Below are 24,286 nucleotides of genomic sequence, written 5' to 3' on the forward strand. Positions count from 1 at the left end.
ATTCGGTTTCTATTCCTGAGTTCGCGTGTAGCGACTGCCCTGGTCCCTGGAGGCCTCTGTTCCTGCTTCTCCGCGCGCGGCCTCCAGGGACCTGGCGAGGGGCGGGGCCTGGAGGTGGGCCTGGGGCGGAGCCTTGTCGGGGTGCGGCCGGGAAGGGGCGGGGCCGCAGCAAGGTTGAGGAAATGATGGGGTGGGGGCGTGGCCGGGGCGGGGCGGCCGTGGCCGGCAGTGAGGGGGCGGAGCCTTGTCGGGGCGGGGCGGGAGCGACAGGAAGTGGGCTTGCGGCGGCTGCGCGCTCCGCCCCCGGAATGTCGGCTTTTTCCCGCCCGAGCCCTGTGAGCAGCCGTCTCGCCGCCTGCCGCCGCCGTGGGAGGTGAGTACCCCCCGGCGTCCCCAGTCCCAGTGCCCTCCATCCCTGGGCCGTCCCCCCCTGCCCCCGCGCGCTCCGTCCCGCTGCTCCCTCCGCGTGAGGCAGACGCGGGTGCGGGCCCTGGCGCCTCCCCGGCTTGCGCTGCCCTGAACACGCTGCGGGCGGCGGAAGTGGATTGTTGAGTGACTTAGTGACCGGAAACCCCGAGAGTTCCGAGACCCTCAGCCAGCAGGCCGGGCGCGGGGCGTGGGGCGCGTTTCTTTCATCCAGCGAGCGGGACACGCTGCGCTGCGGGGGTGGGATGGCCCTCACGGGGGAGGGGGTGGTCTTCACTGAGGGGGCCTCACCCCTGAGACCCTTTCGGGCGACTCCGCCCTGGCCATGCCCCTCCTGCGGGTCTGTCTGCTGCCCAGGCCTCCGTCGGCGGCCTCAGCAGGGGCACGTGGTTCCCAGTCCCATCCCACCCGTCGGGACAAAGGCAGGTCGGGCTGGGGGCTCTCCTGGGCCCGGGTCCCTGCCATCTCCGGGCAAACCCTGAGCCCGCCAGGAGCCACGGGTGACTGTCCCTGGAAGAGGGTCTGCGCTCGAGCTGGGGGAGGGTGGGAGGAGCCCTCCGGCAGCAAGGGTTGAGCTGGCTCTAGGAAGGCACCGCGGGGAAGAGGATGGGGCGGCCCGCGGGGCGGCTTCTGGACTCCTGCCGCGAGGGAGGAGCGCAGCGCACAGGGGCAGCCTTAACGCAGGGGTCCAAGGACGGACTTCTCTGGGCTGCGCCCAGAGAAGGCTCCGCGGGACAGGGTGCTGTGTGGTGGGAATGGCGACGTCGGGACACCGGGATGCAGGCTTTGGAGCAGAGAGCTGCCGGAACAGGGGCTGGGTCCCGTAAGTCTTGTCTGAGGAGGTCAGGCCATCCGAGGTGGACTCTGAGGGGTGGATAGGAGCTTGCCAGCAGTGCGGGAGTGCTGGGGGAGGGTCCCCACTCCCGGGCCTTCGCAGACCCAGGACTGGAGGTCCCACTTACTGCAGATGCGAGCGGCCTGCCCGGAAGCCCCGGCACCCAGGGGCAAGGAGGAGGGGGACTGGCCTGGCGCTGCGGCCGCCTGCCTGTGGCGGGGGAGGGGTGGGGCCTGTGCTCCGATGGAGGAGCACGCGTCGTGCGCCGGTGCCCGGGACGCCGCGTCTGGACTGTCGGCCCTGAGAAGCCTCGCTCCAGAGCTGTGGCAGGTGCTTCTGTGGCTGCGCCTCTGGTGGCCGGATGTCAGGTGGGGGCTGTGGAGGGAGTGGAGGCCCGGAGTGCCCCCCACCCCGCTGGGCCTCCCTTACACAAGATCTGACAGCAGCACCTGGGCCCCCGGGGGTCACGCGTGTGCTCGCCCGAAGCACCCGCGGAGCTCACTGGGCGGGACACGCGGGCAGAGATTTGTGTCTGGACGAATGCTGATCCGAGACAAGACGCTTGAGTACCCTGCCGCCCCAGAGCCCCGGCTCTCCCTGCGGGGCTGCGCTGCCTGGGTTCCCGGCCGCCGCCCCACGTCTCAGCCCTGCTCCGCTGCACCTGTTAGACCCGCGGTGGTGGTGGGGAGGGCCTGGCCTTTCCGCAGACCCCTCCCTGCGGGCAGCCTTGGGGGCTGGGGGAAGCGTGGGGCGGTGCCCTGGACCCGCTCTGGACCTTTTCCCCAGTGCCCGACCCGGTCCTTTCCCTCCTTCCTCTCCCTCCCTCCTCTTCCTGCCTGTGATGGGCTGAATGGGGAAGTTTCCAGTGAACAGCAGACGTGATCATCTAGGTGAACCACAGAGCAACCACTTCTGCTGCAGACTGAGTTCTCGGTTGGCTTTTGTGTATTTGTGTCCAGGGTACTAGAAGCCACCACTGGGACAATGAGGAAGTGGCTCGTTTGCAGTTATCCCCTTCCCTCAGTGTCCTGTCATCGCGGGCGGGGAGGAAACGAGTTCCCTCCGGGTCACAGAGCAGGTTGGAGAGGGGCTGGTCACCTTCAGGCACAGGAGTGCCGTGCGTCCCGGGGACCTTCTGCCGCGGTGGAAGGATGTGGCGGCCGGGAGCGTGGCTACCACGCGTGGCGGAGGGCTCTTCCGGGGCCAGGGGTCCGGGTCACCAGGAGGGCCGTGGGACATCCCTTTTCTTCTCCCTGGCTCCAAGGCAAGGGAGGTTGTTGGGACAGAGGCCCACCTCGACGCTCTGGAGCAGCCCCCGGCACACGGCCCCTGCGGGCCGTCTTGCTGCACCCTGTGTGCACACACCTCTCGGCCAGGGCCTGTGCAGGTCGGGCGGCGGTGGACGAGGACACTGGGACTCGGAGGCTTTCTGCACTGGGGGTGGGTTTCACTTCTGGGGCTTGTGTGACGGGGTGGCTCCCCCTCTTTATTCCACCCTCCCTTGGGCTGCTTTTTTTTTAAAACCTCTTTATTGAGATATTTCACATACCATAAAATCTGCCCATTTAAAGTGGTTTCCAGTTTACTGTCAGAGCTGTGCAGCCATCACCACAGTCTAATTTTAGAGCCTCTCAACAGCCCCCAGAGAAGCCACGCACATTATCAGTCACCCCCAGTCCCCTTATCCCCACAGCCCCAGGTGACCCTTGTCTACTTCTTTCTCTATGGAGTTGCCTATTCTGGGAAGTTCATATAAATGGAATCATGCAGTCTGTGGTTTTCTGTGACTAGATTGTTTTCACTCAGCATAATGTTTCAGAGTTCATCTGTGTTGTAGCCGGTATCAGAATTTCATTCCCTTTTATGGCCAAATACTCCATTTTATGGATCTACTCCATTTTCCTTATCCATTCACCAGTTGATAGACATTCGGCTTTTTGCTACCTCGAATAATGTCACGATGAACATTCGTGTACAAGTTTCTGTGTGGACGTGTGTTTTCATTTCTCTTGTATATATGCATGCCTAGGAGTGGAATTGCTGGGTCTTGTGATACCTCTGTTTAGCATTCTGAAGAGCTGCAGAACTGTTTTCCAAAGTGGCTGCGCTATCTTACATTCCCACCTGCACGGTATGAGGCTCCCGGCTTCTCCACATCCTCGCTACCACTTGCTATTATCCTTTTGGTTCTAGCCGTCCTCGTGGGTGTGAAGGGGTATCTCACTGTGGGTTTTTTTCCTTTCTTTCTTTTTTTGGGGGCCGCGCCGCACACGTGGCTTGTGGGGAGCTTAGTTCCCCAACCCGGGATTGAACCTGAGCCCTCAACAGTGAGAGTGCAGAGTCCTAACCACTGGACCGCCAGGGAATTCCCCTCTCATTTTGGTTTTGATTAGCATTTCCGTAGTGGTTAATGATGTTGAGCGTCTTTTCATATGCCTGTTGACCATTTGTATATCTTTGGATCCTATTAAAATCTTTTGCCCAATTTTTAACTGGGTTGTCTTTTTATTGTTGTTAACAAGAATTCTTTGTATTTTCTGGGTACACGTCCCTTGTCTGGCAAATGATTCGCGAGCACTTTTTCCCGTTCTGTGCGTTGTGTTTTCACTGATCGTTTCCTTTGAAGCACAAAGGTTTTTAATTTTCAAGAAGTCCAGTTTATCTTTTTCTTTCTTGTATAACTTGTTCTTTTGGTGTCATATCTAAGAAATCACTGCCTCTCCCCAGGTCATAAAGTTTTATTCCTTTGTTCTAAGAGGTTTTTTTTTAAATGGTTTTAGCTCTTATATTTAGGCCTATGACATGTTTTGAGTTAGTTTTTGTATATGATATGAGGTAGGGGCCCAAATTCATGCTTTCGCCCCTGTGATACCAGCTGTCCCAGCACCACTTGCTGAAAAGCCTGTTCTTTACCCTGTCTTGGCCCCTTTGTCAGAGGTCGATGAACCATAAATATTAGGGTTTATTTACGGACTGTCATTTCTTGTCCATTGATCTGTGAGGTTATCCTTTGCCAGTACCACATTGTCTCAGTTACTGTAGGTCAGTCATAAGTTGTGAAGTTGGGGAGCGTGAGTCCCGCCAGTTTTGTTCTTTTTGACTTTGGCTATTCTGTGCCCCTTGCATTTCCTCATGAAACGGGAGCCATTTGTCACTTTCTGCGGAAAAGCCAGCTGGGAGCCTGAGGGTAATTGTGTTGAGTCCGTGGGTGTCTGTGGGGGGCTCCCACTGGCGGAATGGAATACACCTTCCAGTCCATGGACAGGAACGATTCCATTTATTTAGATCTTTACTTTCCTTCCACGATGTTCATAGTTTTTGCTGTACAAGTCTTACATATCTTCTGTGCAGTGTATTCCGAAGTATCTCATTTCTCTTGATGCTGCTCTGTTTCTCGTTTCATATTTGGGTTGTTTATTGCGGGCATGTAGAGGTACAACAGATCTTGCAGAGATTGTGTCCTGCAGCGCTGGTGAACTCATTTATTACTGCCAGGGGTGTTTTAGTGGATTCCTTGGGCTTTCCCATATGTAAGGTCATGTCATATCAGTATCTTAAAGTCTCTCAGTTGCTCCCAGTGTGTGCAGCCAGGATTGAAAGCCAGTGGTTCCCAGGCCTGTGGGATGGAGGGGAGGGCTGAGGAGCAGAGCAATCACTGGGGTTTCTGAGGAGGTGCCCAGCGTCTGGGGAGGCTTGAGGGACAGAGAGCTCGGTGCAGAGGAGCCAGAGAGACAGACCAGCGTCCACACTCCAGCTTCTGTCCTGGCGAATCCAGGTGGCAAGGGGCTGGAAGTGAGGCCACACTGTGTTCTGGGTGAGTGGCAGCTCCCACCCCGCCACGAATCGTCAGAAGGGGCCCACGTGGACACTGGCCTGGGCCTCCTGTGGCTCTGCGTTGCACCTGTTCACCCGCTTCGGGGGAAGGACTGTCTACGTGACCTCAGCAGACCTGGCGGGCGCCTTAGAAATCCACGTTATCTAGAAACTGGTTGTATCATCTATCTTACTGGTTCCCTTATTAATTAATGAGCTAATAATTAAAATCTTGGACATGTGTTCATTTTATTGTTTTGTATTTGTATGAAAGTCATGGTTTCTCCCTTTTCTTTGGCTGGCAGTTTTGGAGCCGTCCCTGGAAGCGTGCCGGTGGGTCTCAGCCCCCAGAGGCCACGTCTCAGGGCCAGTGGAATGGCTCCCTCTGTCCTGTGTTTGGCTGGGTTTTGCGTTTGCACATGTGCACCAGTTACTCCTTTGGTGCCTTTGCTGACTGTGGTCCTTGTGGGCAGGTGTCAGAGGTCTACTCTGTGTTGAGCGGGAGAGGACAGAGAATCTGGGTGGTCAGACGGTGGTTTGCGTCCTTGGTCTCTTTTGAGCTCAGTTCAGAATTTTTATTTTATTTATTTATTTATTTTACATCTTTATTGGAGTATAATTGCTTTACAATGGTGTGTTAGTTTCTGCTTCATAACAAAGTGAATCAGTTATACATATACATATGTTCCCATATCTCTTCCCTCTTGCATCTCCCTCCCTCCCACCCTCCCTATTTTGTGCCACCACGGAGAACCACTCCTTGGCATCCGGACCCGTGAGCCTTGGTGTTTCTGTGTTTACTCTTGACCTGGCCCTGAAGTTGTGGGACCGACGCCGTGTGCCCTGTGGGTCTGTAGTTCAGCAAGGCCTTGGCCTCTTGGCGTGTAAATGTGCAAAACGTTTTCTCATCATTAGGCAGTTAGGTTGTGAAGTGTCTCAGATTGGAGGAACTCTGTTCTCATTGGCTTGTGGACCTAAATAAATGCTTATATAAATATTTCTAAAATTTCCAGAAAATCTGGAAATCTCGTTTCTAATAATTTAAACGCATTAGACTTTAAAAAAATTTTAAATGCACAGAAAGAAACTCAAATTTTATTTATTTATTTATTTTTGGCTGCGTTGGGTCTTCGTTGCTGTGCGCGGACTTTCTCTAGTTGCGGCGAGAGGGGGCTACTCTTCGTTATGGTGCGCGGGCTTCTCATTGCGGTGGCTTCTCTTGTTGCGGAGTGCAAGCTTCAGTAGTTGTGGCACGCGGGCTCAGCAGTTGTGGCACGTGGGCTCAGTAGTCGTGGCTCACGGGCTCTAGAGCGCAGGCTCAGTAGTTGTGGCGCACGGGCTTAGTTGGTCCGCAGCATGTGGGATCTTCCCATACCAGGGCTTGAACCCGTGTCCCCTGCATTGGCAGGCGGATTCTTAACCACTGCGCCACCAAGGAAGTCCAAACTCAGAAACGTTTTAAGAATACAGGTTTACAAACAGACTCGCAGGTACAGAGAACAAACCAGTAGCTACCAGAGGGAGAGGGAAGGGGGAGGGGCAAGACGGGGAGGGGATTAAGAGGTACAAACTACTATGTATAAAATAAATAATCTACAAGGGTAATATTGTACACCACAGGGAATACAGCCAGTATTTTATAATAACTATAAATGGAGTATAACCTTTAAAAATTGTGAATCACTATGTTGTACACCTGTAACCTATACATCAACTGTATCACAAAAAAGAATGCAGGTTCACATAATTAAGATAAATCTTTGGCAAATGAGGATAAATTAATAATTTGGGGTTTTAAAAAGCTGTGTCTTTTCTCTGATTTATCAGTATTATACTTAATATTGATTACATGTAATAATCAATATATCAATATAACATTGATACAATACATTTTATTGTAATTGGTTTCCCCCCGAACTTCTACAGGTTTACTTATCAAATCAGCTAATATTACTCTTACATGATGTTTAAAGTTAAGAGAAATGTAAATTTGTTTTCAACTAAGTTGAATAGAATTCTGACATTGTTTTTAGTTTAACAGTATTCCAGGGTACAGCTTGGACGCACATTAAATTGAGTTAATGATGGCAATCACTGTCTACCTAGGTAATTTCTAAGTAAGACAGGATACCGAAGCATTGCGTACCAGGTGTAAGTTCAAGTGTTTTCAGTGTCCTCAGCAGAGGCTTCGTCTCTGGCTGGTGTCGCTCAGCGTGTCTGCACTGTGGGGACGCCCAGGGCACGTGTGCTGCTGGAGATAGCGTCTGAGTTGTGTGACACCCGGGCACCTGGTTTTCTGTGAAGGAAGGTCAGTCACTTGGGTTGAGTCTTAATTAAAATGGATGACAGAGAAAAACTGTTGTATATGTGCTTTTATTTTCAAGGAAAGGGGGTCTTCACACCCCCCCTCAAACTTTTTGGTCTCTCTTTTACACATAAAAATTACTGAGGACCCTGAAAAGCTTTTGATTAAGTGGTTTTTATCTATTTTCTGTGTGAGAAAGTAAGACTGGAGAAAATTTTCAAATATTGTTGATTTGTTTGAAAATATCAATGCCTGTTGCTTAACGAATATTTTTTAAAAATACTGTATTTTACAAAACAATGTTTTTAGTGAGAACATTGTTTCATGTTTTTGTAAATCTCTTAAATGTCTGAGTCTGAGAAGAAGCTATGAAATCTCACAGTTTTAGCAAAGTTTGCTTATTTTGATGGTCTTGCCTCCTTTACTGTCAAAACGAGTTTTTTTGGTTTTGTTTTGTTTTTAATTGTTTATTTTTGGCCGCACCGCGGAGCTTGTGGAACTTAGTTCCCCGACCAGGGATCAAACCCACACCCCCTGCAGTGGAAGCACGGCGTCCTAACCACTGGAGCGCCAGGGAAGTCCCCAAAACAATAATTTTTGATGCTTTATGTTTTAAGGGGAAAAACAGCCCCACAAAGAACAAAGGTTGATCACTTATGAGGAGCTTAAGGTTTTCTTAGTTTCGTTCATTGATAACCATGTCCTGTTTCTCAGGCATCCGTGACCCCATCTTAAGTGCCCAAGTGGACTCTGACAGAGCTTCCAAAGGTTGGACCCTGAATTTAGAAAAAAAAATGTTTTCAGGATATCTTTTACACCTAAAACTAGTATTGAGACTTCCCAGAGTGCCCCTGGAGAATCCCACAGGCCGTTTACCTTATACTTATAAAGAGAGCGATTATACAATTAATCAGATTTGGCTGAAGTGTTACTGTTGTGAGGCTGCTTTGGTTATGTTTACAGGAAACCGTTACTCATTTAAATGTTTCAGAAGCTGTGTGCTATATGGGGACGCCTTTATTCTCAGGGGAAACACTGATCACGGTCTTTTTTTTTTTTTTTCGGTACGCGGGCCTGTCACTGTTGTGGCCTCTCCCGTTGCGGAGCACAGGCTCCGGACGCGCAGGCTCAGCGGCCATAGCTCACGGGCCCAGCCCCTCCGCGGCATGTGGGATCTTCCCGGACCGGGGCACGAACCCGCGTCCCCTGCATCGGCAGGTGGACTCTCAACCACTGCGCCACCAGGGAAGCCCTGATAACGTTTTTTAACGTACTGTACCCCAAAAGAGAATCTGACCCCTTCCGTTCTGATGTTGTCAGTTAGAGAAACACATGAATCACCCCCGGCAGCCTGTGCCCTCTGGGGATGAGTTGGGGCTTTTCATGTGTGTCCTCAGCAAAGAAGGACGGAATCAGAGACTTGTGGAAAGGACTGGTACCAGGTACTTTGAACTAGTGAAACTTCACAAACAGACGTTTGTGTTCTCCTGGTTTGTGTTCTCCTGGTTTCAACAACTCAGAGCTTCGCCGGGTGCAGGTCAGGGTTTCCAGGCTCTTCTGGGTGCAGACGGCGTGGGCGCAGCTGCTGGGACCCACAGACCAAGGTGGGAAACTGGTGGTTTGCTCGGAATATTGCTGACGTTTCCATTTCTGTTTTCTAGACACACGAAACTTTCTCTTTCTTCAACTGTCTGTAACCCATAAAAACCTGGTAGACGGAAATGACAACTAGTTCTTCCTGACAGAATTCTTACTAAGTTTCCTCATTTTGTGTGATGGTACCGCTATTTGCATAGGTTCAAAAAGACGACTCTGGGGGGGGTGTTTTCTTTCAAACTTTATTGTGGTAAAATAGATTAAAATTTTACCGTTTTAATCAGTTTAAGTGTACAGCTCAGTGGCGTTAATAGGAATTAATAATTCTCTAGAAAACAGGCACAACTTCTCATGTAAGTGGGGCAAGACGGTGTGTGTCCTCCTGCGTCTGGCTTGTTTTGTTCGGTGTAACATCCTCAGGGTTCCTCCACATTGTCGCAGGCGCCAGAATCTCCTTCTTTGTTGTGTGTGTGGTTAAATATTTATACATAAACTTTTCCACTGTAACCACTTCCGAATGTCCCCCGCCCTGAGATGCCACCACCCCCGTCCTCTCCAGGACCCTCGCATCTCCCCGCCCCGGGCCAACAGTCCACTTTCCAGCAGAGAAGCAGCTGCCCTTGTGCGTCTGGCTCGTGTCACTCAGCTCAGGGCCCTCAGGCTCCTCCCTGTGCAGCAGGTGCCATAGCCTCCTCTCTGAGGCCGAACGAGACTCACCGCGGGATGGACACTGCGTCCACCCGCTCACCCATCAGTGGGTGTGGCGTTGTCACCACCTGTGCTGTTGTGAGTGACGCAGCCAGGAGGATAGGTGTGCACGTACCCGGAAGCAGAGTTACTAGAACAAAGGTAATTCTGTGTATAAGTTGGTGAGAAACTGCCTACTGTCCTTTGTTCTTTTTACCAGGATGTAATATAATTGGACAACTTGAGCGCCTTCCTCAGAACGTCCTATTTCTGAATGATGCTTGTGTGATCGACTGTGACAGGCCACTTGTCACAGAACTGAGCTGCCTGTAGGGAGTGAAGGCTACAGAGCCTCCCAGGAAAGCCAGTCTGGCCCTGGGGTCCCCGCCCTCCGTGATGGGAAGGTCGCTTCCTGCAGGCCAGGGAATCTGAGATAAGTGGGGACCCGAGTAAGAGAGGCTGGGACTGAATATATGAGTGGACGATGGCAGAGCAGCCTGCCCGGCCCCTTCCCCCAGCCCCCCCCAGTGACCACCGGCCCGGAGGTCAAGTCAGAGTGCTCTCTGGGACAGTCCAGGGAGCTAAAAATAACTTCAGGACTCGATTGATACCCGACAGCTTCTCTCCTTTCTGTTTGTGCCTCCAACGTGGGGCGACATAGAGGACACCATCGCACAGGGAGCCATGGCCAGCGGGCCCCCTGCTTCCCCCGCGGCCTCCTCTGCAAAGCTCCCCACCCACTGCCTGCATTTGAGTCTCTGCCACGTGCAAGTGTCTGGATCCGTGGCCCCTGTTCCCCTGGCTGGGCTTCCTTTTCTCCGCACACATATAGAGGGGCCACAGGTGGAGCCTGTGAACTTGCTTGGCCTGGCGCTCCTGCCCGCCCTCAGGGTAGCAGAGTCCAGCCTGAGCTTCCTGGTGAGAATTTCCAGACAGAAGCTGATCTTGTGGCTTTAGTCGTTGTTTAATCTGAATTTGAAAAAGAAACCTAGGAGGCATGGCTCGTTAATTAACATTCTTATGAGACCCGCCCTGTTTGTGTGTGTCAAAGAATAATCTTGGAGATCATTACCAGTCCGGAGACTGTCAGGAAATCTGTGAAAGACTTTGAAATGGGCAAAAAACCTGGATATTCTGGCCAGCTCACCCTTTTCTTGTCTTTGAGCTATTTTACGCCTCTGTGAGCTGCAGAAAACGGATGCTGATGCAGGTGATTTGTCCATAGAAATACAGGTGCTCTGCCGTGGGTGCTTGTGTGCTGAGTGGTTTTAACATCTTTGTTTCCCCCATTAATCAGTTATATAAAATCTTTAGTAAGTGTTCATTTCAGAAGGAAAAAAGGAAATCCACCTTCTCCAAACCCACTGTCTTTCTGAGGAAAACACCGGGGCCCAGCCATCCTGCAGAGGCACTTTCTCCTGTGCATCCGTCCCGTCTGGGTCAGCATCCGTGTTCTGCTCTCATTCTATATCCTTACATATAGAGGGAGAGCTATAAAGACATATATGCACAGGTGACCTTCGAACAACAAAGGTTTGAACTGCATGGGCCCCCCTTCTGTGGGGATGTTTTCCACTAGTAAATGCCCCATGGGCTGTTGTTGGTTGAATCGGAGAATGCAGATCGCGGATACAACTACATTCTACGCCCACTGACCCCCGCGTTGTTCAAGGGTCACTATGTAAAGGCATTAAAACATTTGGTGGAAGTATCTGTTGAGGTGGGAAATGAGCACAGTGGATCAGGGCCGCGGGGACAGTGGGGAGGGCGGGCCCAGGCGGAAGGCAGATTTTATGTGAGTTACCCCTTGATGGCGGCCTCCCCGGTTTTCGGAAGCTCGTTCCTGAGAGGGTGTGGTGGAGGCCGAGGCTGTGACTGTGGACGTGGGTTGGCTTCTGCGGCCTTTCCCCCAGGGGCCTGCTCTGTGGCACATTGTCCTGCAGCTCTGCCTCCTGTCCTGGAGGCCCGTGGAGGCCCTCGGGCCAGCGTCCTGCTGCTTCCTGTCTGTCCCTCCAGTTCATCTGCGACCTTTGCAGCCTGCTCCCGGTGGGTGGCCTGGGTCCTGGGGATGCAGGCCCCCAAGGCCCCCGCCCGCGCTCCCGGGGTGGTGGTGGGGGAAGCCTTGCCCTTTCTCCCTGGAGAGGAGCTGGTGGTTCTCTTTTTACCCCGTGTATTTCGGAACCGTATGGAAGTTCCAAATTTGACAGTTACTGCCCTACAAGGGGCCCTGCACCCACCCTGTGTGTGTCCTCTTCCAGGCTGCTGACCCGCACCCCTGTGAGCTGGAGCCCACGACGCTGCCTGGGCCATGGACTCGAAGGTCAGATGGGCGGTGGTCCTGGGGGTGTGGGCGGCGGAGCCTCGGATCCCAGCTCTCGGGAGCACAGGGCGGAAAACCCCCTTGTCCCCGCACCGCTTCCGCCCGCTCCTGTGCAGGACAGGCTCAGAGCTATAGCGTCGCCGAGGTCGCGTGGGCCAGTCCCCTGCCTCAGCAGGATGGGGCCTAAATGGCGCCTTGTGCTTTAAGCGAGTTTAAAAGAGAAAGTCGCGCCTGGCCCAGCAGATGCTCTTCTTCACCTCCTTCCTGTCTTTGCCAGGCAGTGTGGCATCTTCGGGTGCCCAGCCCGGGGCCCTCCGTGTCGCCACCAGCCCCATGGGGGCGGCCGCGGGCCTGAGGACTTACTAGGTGGTTCACGAGCCTGGCCCGGTTTCTGCATCTCTGAGCAGACAGCGCCTGGGGGCTGGGTGTGCGCTTCTCAAACAACCCTCTGCAGGCCTGGGAGCCGTGTGGTTCCCAGCTTAGCAGCTCAGGAGAAACGTCAGCTACTTGAGCAGAAGAGGTTTCGGGCGCTGCCCAGGTGCCGCTTCTCCTGATGACTTCAGTGGGAAAGGGCAGACACACTCCCAGGGCTTTGCTTTCCCCTTTCTTTCCTTCAAGCTGAGAAAACCGAGACACAGGCGTGCCCCACAGTCAGGTTCATGGTGAGACATCCAGCAGCTTCCTCTTCCCCCGTCAGAAATTTCACCCTGCTATAGATTTTCTTTTTTCCCTTTGATTTTGTTTCCAGGTTTTTTTAAAATTACAGTAAAATTTACCATTTTAACCTTTTATTTATTGATTGATTGGCTGTGCTGGGTCTTCGTTGTGGTGCATGGGCTTCTCATTGCAGTGCGCGGGCTTCTCTTGTTGTGGCGCATGGGCTCTAGGCGCGCGGGCTTCAGTAGCTGCAGCACGCGGGCTCAGCAGTTGTGGCTCGTGGGCTGTAGAGCGCAGGCTCAGTAGTTGTGGCGCACGGGCTTAGCTGCTCCACGGCATTTGGGATATTCCCAGACCAGGGCTTGAACCCGTGTCCCCTGCATTGGCAGGCGGATTCTTAACCACCGCGCCACCAGGGAAGTCCCCATTTTAACCTTTTTTAAGTGTCCGGCACAGTGGCATTAAGAGCACTCGCGTCGCTCTGCCACCGCCGCCCCCTTTTCTCTGCTTCAGGGACCACACAGATGAGAGGGATGGAGCAGTGCGTGTCCTCTTGTGTCTGCTGATATCACTGAGCATGATGGCTCGGTTTGGTTTTTTTTTTTTTTTTACTGTTTGTATGGCGCTGTTCATCTATACTGTAGCATTCTTTGATTTTTTTTTTGATATGTAGAAAATGAGATTGATTTTTTGTTTTGTTTTGTTTTTACTGTTTGTTTGGTGCTGTTTTCTCCAGGTTTGGACACCAGGATTAGTCTAGTTTATCACACACATTGGACAGCTTTCCATCGTTTTCTCTGCACGGGAACTGACTTTATAGCACGAGTTATTTTTGCCTCCTATAGATGAAATCTGTATTATGTCTGGCAAGATTTCCTAAGTCTTGATCATTTCTCTTGACATACTTTTTCCTGTGACCTAAAAGGATAAACAGCTATCACATCTTCCCCCTTCTGAGACATCCATTTCAGCTTGTGTCACTCGTCCGTCCTTGGCTTGTCACCAGCCCTGCTTGTTCTTGGTGTTAAATGCTGTTGGTCTTCTGGACCGGCTGCCTGTGTGGGAGTCCAGGCCAGCCTGTTCTTGACATGCTCAGAACGGAGTCTGTCCACACGCTTCCCAGCCGATGGCACTAAACACTTGGCTCCAGGGCCTGAGCCCTCTCACACCGGATGCTCTCCTTCTCGCCCGGCCACTTCTGTTCTTTGTGTTTCAGGGGTCACTGCATCTGGGTTTGATACCTGACCTGGCGTAGCTGGTGGCAACCGCTGCTGCACGCCCAGACTTTGGACCCTGTTTACCAACCTCTTGAAAAAGACGGTCTGGTTTGGTTCCCTGGGGCTGCAGTAGGGAAACCCCACTGGCTGGGTATTTTCCTGAAGTGTCTGGAGGCCACAAGTCTGGTATCAGGGTGTTGCAGGGTTGGTTCCTCTGGAGGCTCTGAGGAGTCTGCTCTGGCCTCTCCAGCTCCAGTCTCCGTCTGCACTGGCATCCCTGTGTGTGTCTGTAAGCCTGCCCCTTTCTCTTGTAAAGACATGGGTCATGGGATTAGGGCCCAGATCCAGGATGACCTGGCCTTAACGTGACAGCTGCAAAGACCCCATTTCCAAATAAGGTCCTGCTCTCAGGTCCTGGCGGCCAGCACCTGGGCCTGTCTCTGGGGGACACGGTTCAACCGCAGCCCTGCCTCAGCCCCTCTTCTCTCCTGACCAGGACGTCTCCTGAGGTAGAGACGAAGCACATTCTTGAGTCTCTCAGCTGCCTTGTGCCACTGGCCTCACTGTAAAGGTTTAGTAGAGTAGAGCTTTTACATACATTTCCCCCTTTTAGGAGTAATTCTGGAGAAGCAAAGGCTGAATAGCAATACATAAGCACCTTATTTTATGCATTTCGTTGAAAACAATTTGTCCTCTAAAAACTGTCCTCTCAAAGTTTTCTGATTTTCCTAATCAATATTTTTCTAGTATTTTCTAATGAAAAACATTATGGACTTAGAAGTCAATTTTACCTGCACCTTCATTTTCTCCCCGTGACTGCTCCCAGCCCAGGCCGTGTGTTTCGTGTGTATTGATCTGGGCGGTCTCGGCATCCTAGCCTCTCACGATGCCCTCTCATCCCAGGTCTGGGGGTGACCTGAGCACCCCTGGTCCTGCTCTGCATTTGCCTTCTTGTTGCCACGTGCAGTGGCCCTCCTGGTTCCCCCGTGCTGCTCGTGGGCTTGGCCAGGGGTTAATCTACCTGAGGTCAGCCAGGCCTGCCCAGAGGCAGGTGTTGCCTGTGGTCACTACTGCCCAGGCTGTATTGAAAATCTGCTTTTGCACAGCACCCTCCTGGGCCCACAAAGGACGTGATGGAAGAGGATGAGCTTCTACCTGCTGGATGCACTCCCAGTGAGCATGGGCTCTGGCTGGTAAAAGATACGCAGGGCCTGGCACAGGCGTGCAGAGCCAGCATGGCACCTAGACACATACGTGCCTGGCCGCCCTCCCCGGGCTGCACCAGCTGGCCGCCGGCAGATGGGTCACCTTCTGCAGGATTGGAGCTTTTCAGCATCTGTACATGGCCCTGCGGACTGGCAGGGTGTCCAGGCCCCGGGCCAGGGAGGCCATCGCGGGCCCGGCTGCCCGGCCTGGGGCCATGTTCCCACAGGACTCTCCTCTCAGGTCAGCAATGGCGCCAGCCCCCAGGATGAGCGCACCACAAGCCTGCTGGTGTTCAGCTTCCTCCAGAGCTGCCTGCACTCCCGTTGCCGCCAGGAGCTGGAGATGCTGGGCCACAAGCTGTCCGTGCGCGCGGCCCACGACGACGAGCTGCAGACGGATGGCAACTGGTGCAGCCACTTCCGTCTTGAGGGGGCGGCAGAGACAGGTAGGCGCCGGGCCAGCCTCCGCGGCCCAGATGCTCAGGTCCACCCCGTGTCCAGCGGAGCAGGCCTCGCCGAGTCCAGGCAGTTGAAACCCACTCGGGCTCCTGAGGATTGTTTGCGTTTGTGCAGCGCCCGTGCTTTACTCCTGTGTATGTTATGGCCGTGACGATCTGCACGGTCACCAGGGCAGCGGGGACCTGGGGCTCTTTTCTTGGGCCAGGCCATCCTCCGTGTGTGGCAGATTCCAGGTGTGCGTCCTGTCCTCCCGGCCTCAGCTTTGGCCACCAGTGCTGCCGCCACGGAGGCCACTGGGAGCTGACGGCTGGGCGCCCCTCTGGCGGTGGGCCAGGCACAGCACCTCCTGGAGCTCCCTGAGGAATTCTCTTGGGTTCCTGAACCAGCCTGTGCTTTGGGGGCAGGCTCCCACGTGTTCCCGACGCGCCCGGGAGGCCTGGGCTGGAGTCTGCCGCCTGGAGGTGGGGGTCACTGACCTCTTGAGGCTGATCTGGCCTCTGGGCCGCCAGCTGTCTCAATTCAGGTAGCCAGCGGCGCAGCAGGGGGTCCCCACCAGCCAGGGTTGCCTTAGGCCCCCTTTGGGAAGGGGCAGGAGTAGCTCTGCTCTCAGATCTGCTGCCCCGGTGGCCCCCATCTGCACCAAGCGCCCCTCAGACCGTGGAGCCTCACTGGACGTACAGGGCAAGGTGGGCGCTCTGGTAGGAAGCGGTGTGTGGTCAGGAGCCTGAGGAGGTGTGGCCACAACGGGCACAACGGAGGCCTGGCCGCCACTTGTCGGTGGATTTGTTCGCTCGGCTGGATGGGAGGAGGTGGGAGAGCGGGGCTGTCGGGGGCTGTGTGGGAGGCGGGTGAGGACAAGCGCACGGGCCGGGCCGCGAAGGGGACCACGGGGGTGGAGCGTGGCCGGGCTGTCGACCCAGGTCTCGGAGGTCTTGGCAGGCGAGTGGTGACCTGTCCCCGAGCAGAGATGGGCGGGTAGTGGGAGGTTTTGGGGTGAGGAGGGCTCGTGTTGGGGTCACACAGACACGTCTCAGTGAGGTCAGGGCTGCAGCCAGGCCCACGGAACTCCACGGGCGCAGGGCTGTGCAGGCACTGCCGGCAGATTCCACCAACCACAGGTTGGAAATGCTTGGGGAAAAAAGTTCCAGAAAGTTCCCCAGAGCAAAAGTTGAATTTGCTGTGCAATGGCGTTGTATGAGGTGGAGGTGATCACGTGAGGGACGCCAGCCCCTGGAGTTTGGTGCCCGCAGGGGTCCTGGGCCGGCGCCCACCCAGACCCCGAGGGACAAGTGTGCAGGCAGCTAGGCGAGGTTGTTGGTCGGGGTCCAGACCACAAGGCGCGGCACTTGGACCCTCTGGTTTCCCAGCACGTGTAGACGTACGTGTACACTACACGGAGGTGTGTTCAGTGTGCAGTGGCGCTGTCTTAACAGCGTTCGTGCCTTAATTAAAAGGACTTCTTCATTGCTACATGCTAACCATTCTCTGAGCCTGCAGTGTGTTGAAGCAGTGACGTCACTGGTCACCATACAAATATATAATAATGAAAAAGTTTGAAATAGTGCGAGAATTACCAAAATGTGACACAGAGACACAGAGTGAGCAAATGCTGTTGGAAAAACAATGCCAACAACTCTCTCAATGCAGGGCTGGCTGCCACATGCCTTCCACCTGTGTGATGGGCGGAAAGGGGCTGGAGGTGGGGCGAGTACACTTTTGTGCTGCGGGGAGAAGCAGCAAGGGGGCTGGTCACTCAGTGCCCTGGGTCCCCAGCTGCGTACCTGGGAGTCAGCCCACAGCTGGGAACCCCAGAGCCCATGGAAGCTTCTGTTCTGGGGAGGGGCTGAGATGGTGTCCAGGAAGGAAGAGCGTGGCATCTGGGGAGGGGGGGGGGGGTGGGGAGGAGGCAGAGTCCAGGATGAGAGGCTGCGGAGCCTCTGTCCTGACCGCTTCCTCTGCCAACAGCCGTTGGACGCTGGGCTTCGAGCCCAGGTTGTGGCTACCCCGGCATCACAGGTCCTTCTCCCGCCCGGCCCCTGCGCCTGGTCCCGTGTTCACACTGTCCTCACTGGGCTGTGGATGCAGGACCCACCCCTTTCCTGGAGCAGGAGCGGGGTGTGAGCGGGTCATCATCTGACACCCCCCCCCCCCCCCCCCGCCTTTCTGCACATTAGACTCTGAGACTCGGGAGGAAGTGGTCCGGGACATCGCCAGGCAGCTCGCCCAGATTGGGGACAGGATGGAGTGCAGCATCTGTCCGGGGCTGGTGGCTGGCCTGGCCGCGCAGTTCAGTAACTCGAGCCTGTCGGAGGAGGTGAGTGAGAAAACCCACGGGGCTTGTCCTCTGCCTCCTGGCAGACAGACCAGCGTCCAGGGAGGTGGCTCAGCTCGTGACTGCTGGAGAGAGCGCCAGCCTGGTGAACTGTCTCTCAAAAAGTCACTTGACAGCTGAAAACCTGAAGTCAGACTCGAGTTTGGGGACAGAGCCCCCCAAAGATTAACAAGACGGATGTGACTCTTCCTGAAACATGTTCCACTCCTCTGACCGCTGAGGTGGCGGGGCCCCGTGACCTAGAAACGCCCTCGGGCTGGGCCCGGCGGGTCGAGTCCTGCCTCCGGGAAGGCCCGTCTGTCAGGGAGCCTCCCTCTGAGCTTCGCTGGCCGGCGGATCAGACACAGGCTGATCGTGCCGTTCCTGCTGCCACGTGTTGGCGTGTGGAAGGTCCCTTCTGGTCTGGCGGTGCCTGAGGCCTCTCCTGGCAGGAGGTCCCCATCCCCCTCCCTGCTCCCATGTACCAGGCTGGACCCCTGGGCGGTGGCTGACCTTGATCTCAGGTGCCTCCAAGCAGGAGACGAGGACCCACTGTGCGCGCGGGGTGGGGGGGGGGGTGTGCCTCGCCTGCCCCCGGCTTTGCCTCCTCAGCTGTTTCCAGCACTTCCCTCCTCCCCGCGGGAGGCTGGTAACCGCGCCTCTGCTTCCACCTGTGCAGGACAGGAGGCGGTGCCTGGCGGCCGCGCTGCAACAACTCACACAGCTCTACCCTGCGGATGTGGACCGCGAGAAGACCCTGCTCCTGCTGACCATGCTCGTGGCCAAAAAGGTGGCTGACCACTCGCCAGCTGTGCTCCAAAATGTCTTTCACACCACAGTGACCTTCATCAACCAGAACCTTCTCGCCTACGTGAGGAACTTAGTCCAAAACGTAAGAGCCAGTGGTGGCAGCTCCTGGGCTCTTAAGCCCCCTTGGTGTCCGCCTCTCCCCACCCCGGCCCCCTCTGAGTTCTGGGACCCTCGCTGCAGGGCTGCCTGCTGGGGACAGGCCCCAGGGAAGGTGGTCACGGCCCTTCCTGCTCAGGAGGAAAGGCTTGGTTCTGCGTCCGGGAGTCCGGTTGTTTCTGAGAGGAGCTGTTGTCACAGGGCAGCGGAGGCCGACTGTGCACCCTTCACAGGCTTGTAAGAGCTGCTGGGGGGCGAGCAGGAGAGGGGGCCAGAGGGGCCCACGCTGGGCTTCCCCAGTCTGCTGTCAGCCTCACCTTGTCACAAAAAGGAGTAAAATTTAAATTAAAACATGCTTACCAAGGAGGGTGAGCGGTCAAAAGGGGGTACAAACTGTACACGTCTGTCCTCCACCCAGGATATTAGAAAGTCTGGTGCTTCCGTTTCGTAGACCACCTGGAAGGGAAAGTGGATGTGTCTTATCTATAAATTTTGGGGTTTTATGTGTCGGGAGCATTGCTCAGGTGTCTGACCCTCTTAACATGTAGTCGATGAGCCTTAAAAGCATTCTCTCTGCGTGGCCTTCGGTTATACGGGCTTTTAAAAGTAAAAACCGGAGGGAGAACACAAACCCCAACTCGTTGCGAAACCAAGCTGAGCTGTTGTTGGAAGGAGATAAGCCTCTGTTAACAGCTTCCAGACACTGTGGGACTGAAACAGAACCTTGGTCCAGTCCTCTCACCCACTGAGATGCCTCTTGGCACCATAAGTGACTTGGTGAAAGCTGTGTTTGTTTGCAAAGCCCCAGCTGCACTTCTGCTGACTGTGGCCCTAGAGGCTCAGGTCTAGGGTCCTGGCTCAGGAGGGAGGCTGGCTAATCCCGGCTGTTGTCCTTTCTTGCTCCAGGAGATGGACTGAAGGGACGACTCAACAAAAGTGCGACTGGTTACAACTTGAGATGGTGACAGCGGTGTAGCTGTCTCCACAGAGATGGAGCCTCGGCCACTTAAACGTGCTCAGAGAAGACAGGCACGAGGTGGCAGCTGTGTCTCTCTCACCATTTTAAAGCCAGGGACCATTTAGGAATTTCTTCATGTACGTGTGTGAGTGTTTCACATCATCTACATCCATCCACACACTGTGCCTTTACCTAATGTCTGCTGGAAAGGTCCCCGCCTGAAAATCAGATCTAGAAGCAGATCATGAGTTCCCTGGTGGTCCAGTGGTTAGGACTCCTCTGCGCTTCCACTGCAGGGACCAGGTCTGATCCCTGGTCGGGGAACTAAGATCCCACAAGCTGCAGCCAAAAAAGAAAAAAAGAACAACAAATGAAAGCAGGTTGACAAATAAAAGGCAGAAGGAAAAAGAACACACAATGTTTTTTTGTTTTTTAAAAAAACCCACTTGGGACTTTCCTGGCGGTCCAGTGGTTAAGACTCCGTGCTTCCACTGCAGGGGTGCAGGTTTGATCCCTGGTCAGAAAACCAAGATTCTACATACCGTGCAGTGCAGCAAAAAAAAAAAAAAAAAAAAAGCGCACCCTTGGTGGTGGTGGTGGTGTTACCACAGGCAGTGCCGAGTGAGGGGACCAGGGATTGGAGAGGGAATGCATGGACCTCTTACAAGTGATAAATTCCCCTCAAAACAGGGACACCTTCATAGTAAGGAAGTGCAGTCTTTTTTTTTTTTTTTTTTTTTTAGGTTTCATAGAGAGGTTTAATGCTGTGTGTGTTCACATACCAAAGCTAATTCCACCAACACAGGAAATCTCTCACTGTATATTTCCTCGAGGTTCATCCCAAGAGCCTGGGCCATTCCAGATGCAGATGGAAGAAGGCAGCACCACCAGATACCGGAGGGGTCCAAGGGGATGGGTTTAATTAATCGTCTTCCTTGAACTTGCCGTTGATGTAGGGCACCCGTTCCAGAATCAGTCAGTGGCCCATACCAGCCCCACGGCTCCCATAGCGCCCTGCTGGCCCACTGTGGGTGACCGGTTTCTGGCCAGCAGCATCGTGGCTCTGTCCCGGCTCAGGGTGACCCCGGCCCCGCTGGCTCAGGCGCACTCGGTCTTCCTGTTTAAAAACCAAGCAGCACAAGAGGTTCTGGACTCGAACGTTTAACAGGAAAATGAGACTTCTGTGTGTGTGACTTTTTCACCGTGAATTCCTTCTACTTGAGTCAGGAACCACAGGCATTTAAAAGACGTGGAGGTAATTTCAAGGCCTATGTCAACCAGTTTCCAAAATCATGTAACTAAACGCACCCTTTTCTCTTTCCAAGAAGTCAAGGTTTTGATAAAAATTTTAAGCTACTGGAGAAGCTACTGCATCTGTCCTGTGGGGCATGTCTGTGAAGAGTCTTACGCTTTCATCTTCAGCCGTGCCCCCAGCTCATCTGCACCTATGAAGCTGCTTATGCAGAGAACAGGTCTCTAGGCATAAAGGTGAAAGAGCAGTTAGACAGCATTTGTGGTGGCTCCCTTTTCTAGACACACAGTCAGTATACAAGTAATAACAGGGACTTCCCTGGTGGTCCAGTGGTTAAGAATCTGCCTTCCAGTGCAGGGGATGCAGGTTCGATCCCTGGTCGGGGAACTAAGATCCCACATGTCGCGGGGCAACTAAGACCCGATGCAGCCAAAAATAAATTTAAACAAAACAAAACACTATAGTCCAATAAAATTTGAAAAAAAAAGAATACAATAACAAAACGCAATCACTTAGCACCAGAGTAAACCAGAGTACTTACTATTAGAAGCAATACAGCCCGGTCTGTTCCGAGCGCTAAGTGTTTACTAGGATTGGTCTGCGTCCAAGTTCAATGGTGGGTAGGGTCCAGGTCTCACATCACCAGTAACAGAAACGCCCTCGTTACTGTGACCATGATGCTCTGGGGAAGGACAATTCGAACACGAGTAATTAAGTACTGATAAATACGTTGTTACCAAAACCACTTCCCTGTTCCCTGAGTTTAAACTTACCAGAAAAGAAAAATGACTCCATGGTTCAGCGTCGAACACAGCACCCCAGGGCTGGGTCTCAGGCTGACACCTGCAGAACGCTGCAAGTCCTAAAAGCAAGTAGGTGTGGCTGCGCCTCTGGAAACAATCTTCTAGGTTTAAAGGGTTCATGTCACCGTGGAAACAGGGTGAATCACACATGAACACAGACACAGGGATCAGTCAGTACAATGTGTCTCAGCAGGGAGACAGTTTCTTCCAGGCCCAGGAGCAATTTAAACTCAAGTAGTCAACTCTATAAACTAATGGAAGAGAAAGGAGCTCTAAAGCACCAAATCATCCCAGACTATCTCTTACAATACTTTGAAGTTTTCAGGGACCTCCCCGGCGGTCCAGTGGTTAAGAGTCCACGCTCCCACTGCAGGGCCACGGGCCTGATCCTTGGTTGGGGAACTAAGATCCCGCGTGCCGTGTGGTGCAGTAAGTAGGTAAATAAATAATTTGTCACAGCATCTTTACCTGCCACTGTTTTGCGTACATTAATACAGTAAGCCACCGTTTTAATGCAGTTTATTTTTCCAGACCAAGTCAGATATACTTTCTTGATCATAAAGCAAGATGACCGCTCTTCTCCCCAAGCCAGCGTCATACAGAGATTCCAGCCTTGAGCACATCCTGGCCACCAGGACTCGGGTACATCCTGGAAATTGGTGCATTTTACATCACAACCCTCGTGGACAGAATTGAGATGTTTTTAATTAAGAGAACGTTTCATCCTGCTTTTTAAGTATTTGAATTAAGTGATGGTTAAGCGAACAAAAGGTGCTCGGCATCACTGAAAGTCCAGAGACCCATCCGGTGTACTCAGACCAGCTCCTCAGGAGCCGGCACTGACTGCTGGGCTGCAGCCCCGGAGCCACTGTTATTCTCCAGCAAGTTCACTAGCTGTGTGAGTGGGCCTTTGGGTGTTGCTAGCGTGTTTTCAGAACCTGCAATCAAACCACATAGGTACGTACGTAAGATGACAAGGCTGATGGTCTGGAGGCAGCCCTCCCGGGTCGAGGCAGGGGGTTGCTGTGTGAACATCAGTGTCTTCAAGGCTCATTTCATTACATCCTCTGGTGTCTGCTCCCCGCGCCGCCTGCAACAGAGTGCCATTCACAGAGCTGCGCTTTGCTGCATTCCCCCAGCGAGCACAGAAGGCCAGTGATGAAGGCAAGCGGAGCCGGAATAACCCACAAGCCAGCTGTGCGGGCGAGCAGAGGGACCTCACGCAGGAAGAGGGTGTTACCACGGTGACCGATTCACCACAGGCCTTAGGAGGGATGATAGCATCAGAATCCGTAATACGCAGACCGCAGCCAAGGAACAAGTCAGGTAGAAAGAGGCACTTTTAACCTGAAGGAGGAAATGAACAAGTGTGACAGCAAGGAAAACACAGCAGGTCTAGGAAAACAGTAAGTTGTCACTTCCTTCGGTGCTGACCAAGAACCCAGCCGCTTAGTACAGTTCTCTCACCAGAAATCGTCGTCCAGACGTAGCAGGGAGGGGCCCACCTCCTGGCTCTCCCTGGGGAAGGAGGCCAACACTTGCTCTGAATAGCTCGCGGGAGGGTGCGGTGTGGCCGTGAGGGGCGGCGGGATTGGCTGCCCTGCGGACGCCTGGGGAACAGCCCCCTGGGCTACAGCAGCGCTTGCGGTGTAGACGGGACGGTGGAATAATCGTCTTGTGCGAAGAAAGGGGAGATGCGGATCAACACTTCAGCAACGACTTCCCGATTAGGTCGCGCTCCCAGCGTCAGCTCCCAAGACGTGCCTGTGTCCGAGTGGGTGCCCCCTGCACCCCGGGCGGCACAGACAGGCACCTGTCCCCCACACCACCCAAGGAAGCCAAGGAGACCCTAGTCCAGCGGGGCAGCTCGAACCGCCAGGCGCCAGGTCCATGTTGGGAGAGGCCTGGTGCGGTGAGCACCTGGGACAGACTGATGAAACCTTGGCTCCTGCGTGCAGTCCCACGGAGCTGGCTCAGCCCCTGCCCAACCGCAGCCTCCCCGGGGCACGGGCCACTCCACGCGGGACAGGGTACCTGCTGGTACCTCTGCAGGTTACAAGGATGGGAGACGCCGGGGAAGCCCTAGACCTGAGTCAGAAGCTCTGACTGTTGCCTGCCGCACAGATGCCAGACGCCTTCGGGACAGTAGTGACCCCAAGGGGGTGCGAAGGGGTAGCGTGACGAGGGAGGCCCTCCAACAGCCCCTGGCGTGTTGTTGACTGCTCAGCCCCTCTGCTGAGACGATAATGACCACCCTTGTTTAGGGAAAGGAAAAGAGACGCTCCCTGGACTCAAGCCCAGCTCACAGCCGACCCCTGCGGGGAGTGGAGAACAGGGGGGGCTCCACCAAGGACAGATCCTGGTCCTCTGGGGAAGAGGACACGTTCTCCTGGCGTCAGGTGTGTTGCTGAGACTTGACGCAAGATACTGCCTGCGTGGAACTGGTCCAGAGGCTAGAAGCTGTTTCTACAAAGAGACCAGACAGCCCCTCTTGATGAAATGACCACGTCAAATTCTTGGTAAGTAAAGTTTGTGT

The 24,286-nt window shown here is 54.2% G+C and overlaps 1 protein-coding gene across 3 annotated transcripts; it reads left to right on the forward strand.

Moving 5' to 3' along the window:
- The first annotated feature begins 279 nt into the window (after nucleotides 1-279).
- BID (BH3 interacting domain death agonist) lies at nucleotides 280-20,102 on the forward strand. 3 transcript variants are annotated; one of them, XM_012539285.3, is made up of 6 exons: nucleotides 298-373; nucleotides 11,921-11,982; nucleotides 15,303-15,507; nucleotides 17,695-17,834; nucleotides 18,511-18,723; nucleotides 19,644-20,102. In XM_012539285.3, the coding sequence occupies exons 2-6, from the start codon at nucleotides 11,971-11,973 to the stop codon at nucleotides 19,653-19,655; spliced, it is 582 nt and encodes a 193-aa protein (XP_012394739.1). In that variant the 5' UTR covers nucleotides 298-373; nucleotides 11,921-11,970; the 3' UTR covers nucleotides 19,656-20,102. The 3 variants fall into 3 exon arrangements, with proteins under 3 accessions (XP_049550809.1, XP_012394739.1, XP_012394738.1); XM_049694852.1 differs by lacking the exons at nucleotides 11,921-11,982; nucleotides 15,303-15,507 and having other exon boundaries at nucleotides 280-373; XM_012539284.3 differs by lacking the exons at nucleotides 298-373; nucleotides 11,921-11,982 and having other exon boundaries at nucleotides 15,106-15,507.
- The last annotated feature ends 4,184 nt before the right edge of the window (nucleotides 20,103-24,286 follow it).

This window comes from Orcinus orca, chromosome 11, assembly GCF_937001465.1.
Source record: "Orcinus orca chromosome 11, mOrcOrc1.1, whole genome shotgun sequence".
NCBI classification, from domain to species: Eukaryota; Metazoa; Chordata; class Mammalia; order Artiodactyla; family Delphinidae; genus Orcinus; species Orcinus orca.

Coding starts and splice junctions, on each gene's coding strand:
- BID (XM_012539284.3), top strand. CDS start 15,156: ATGGGTCACCTTCTGCAGGATTGGAGCTTTTCAGCATCTGTACATGGC. Junction 15,508..17,694: donor TGAGGGGGCGGCAGAGACAG/GTAGGCGCCGGG, acceptor TCTGCACATTAG/ACTCTGAGACTCGGGAGGAA. Junction 17,835..18,510: donor ACTCGAGCCTGTCGGAGGAG/GTGAGTGAGAAA, acceptor CCACCTGTGCAG/GACAGGAGGCGGTGCCTGGC.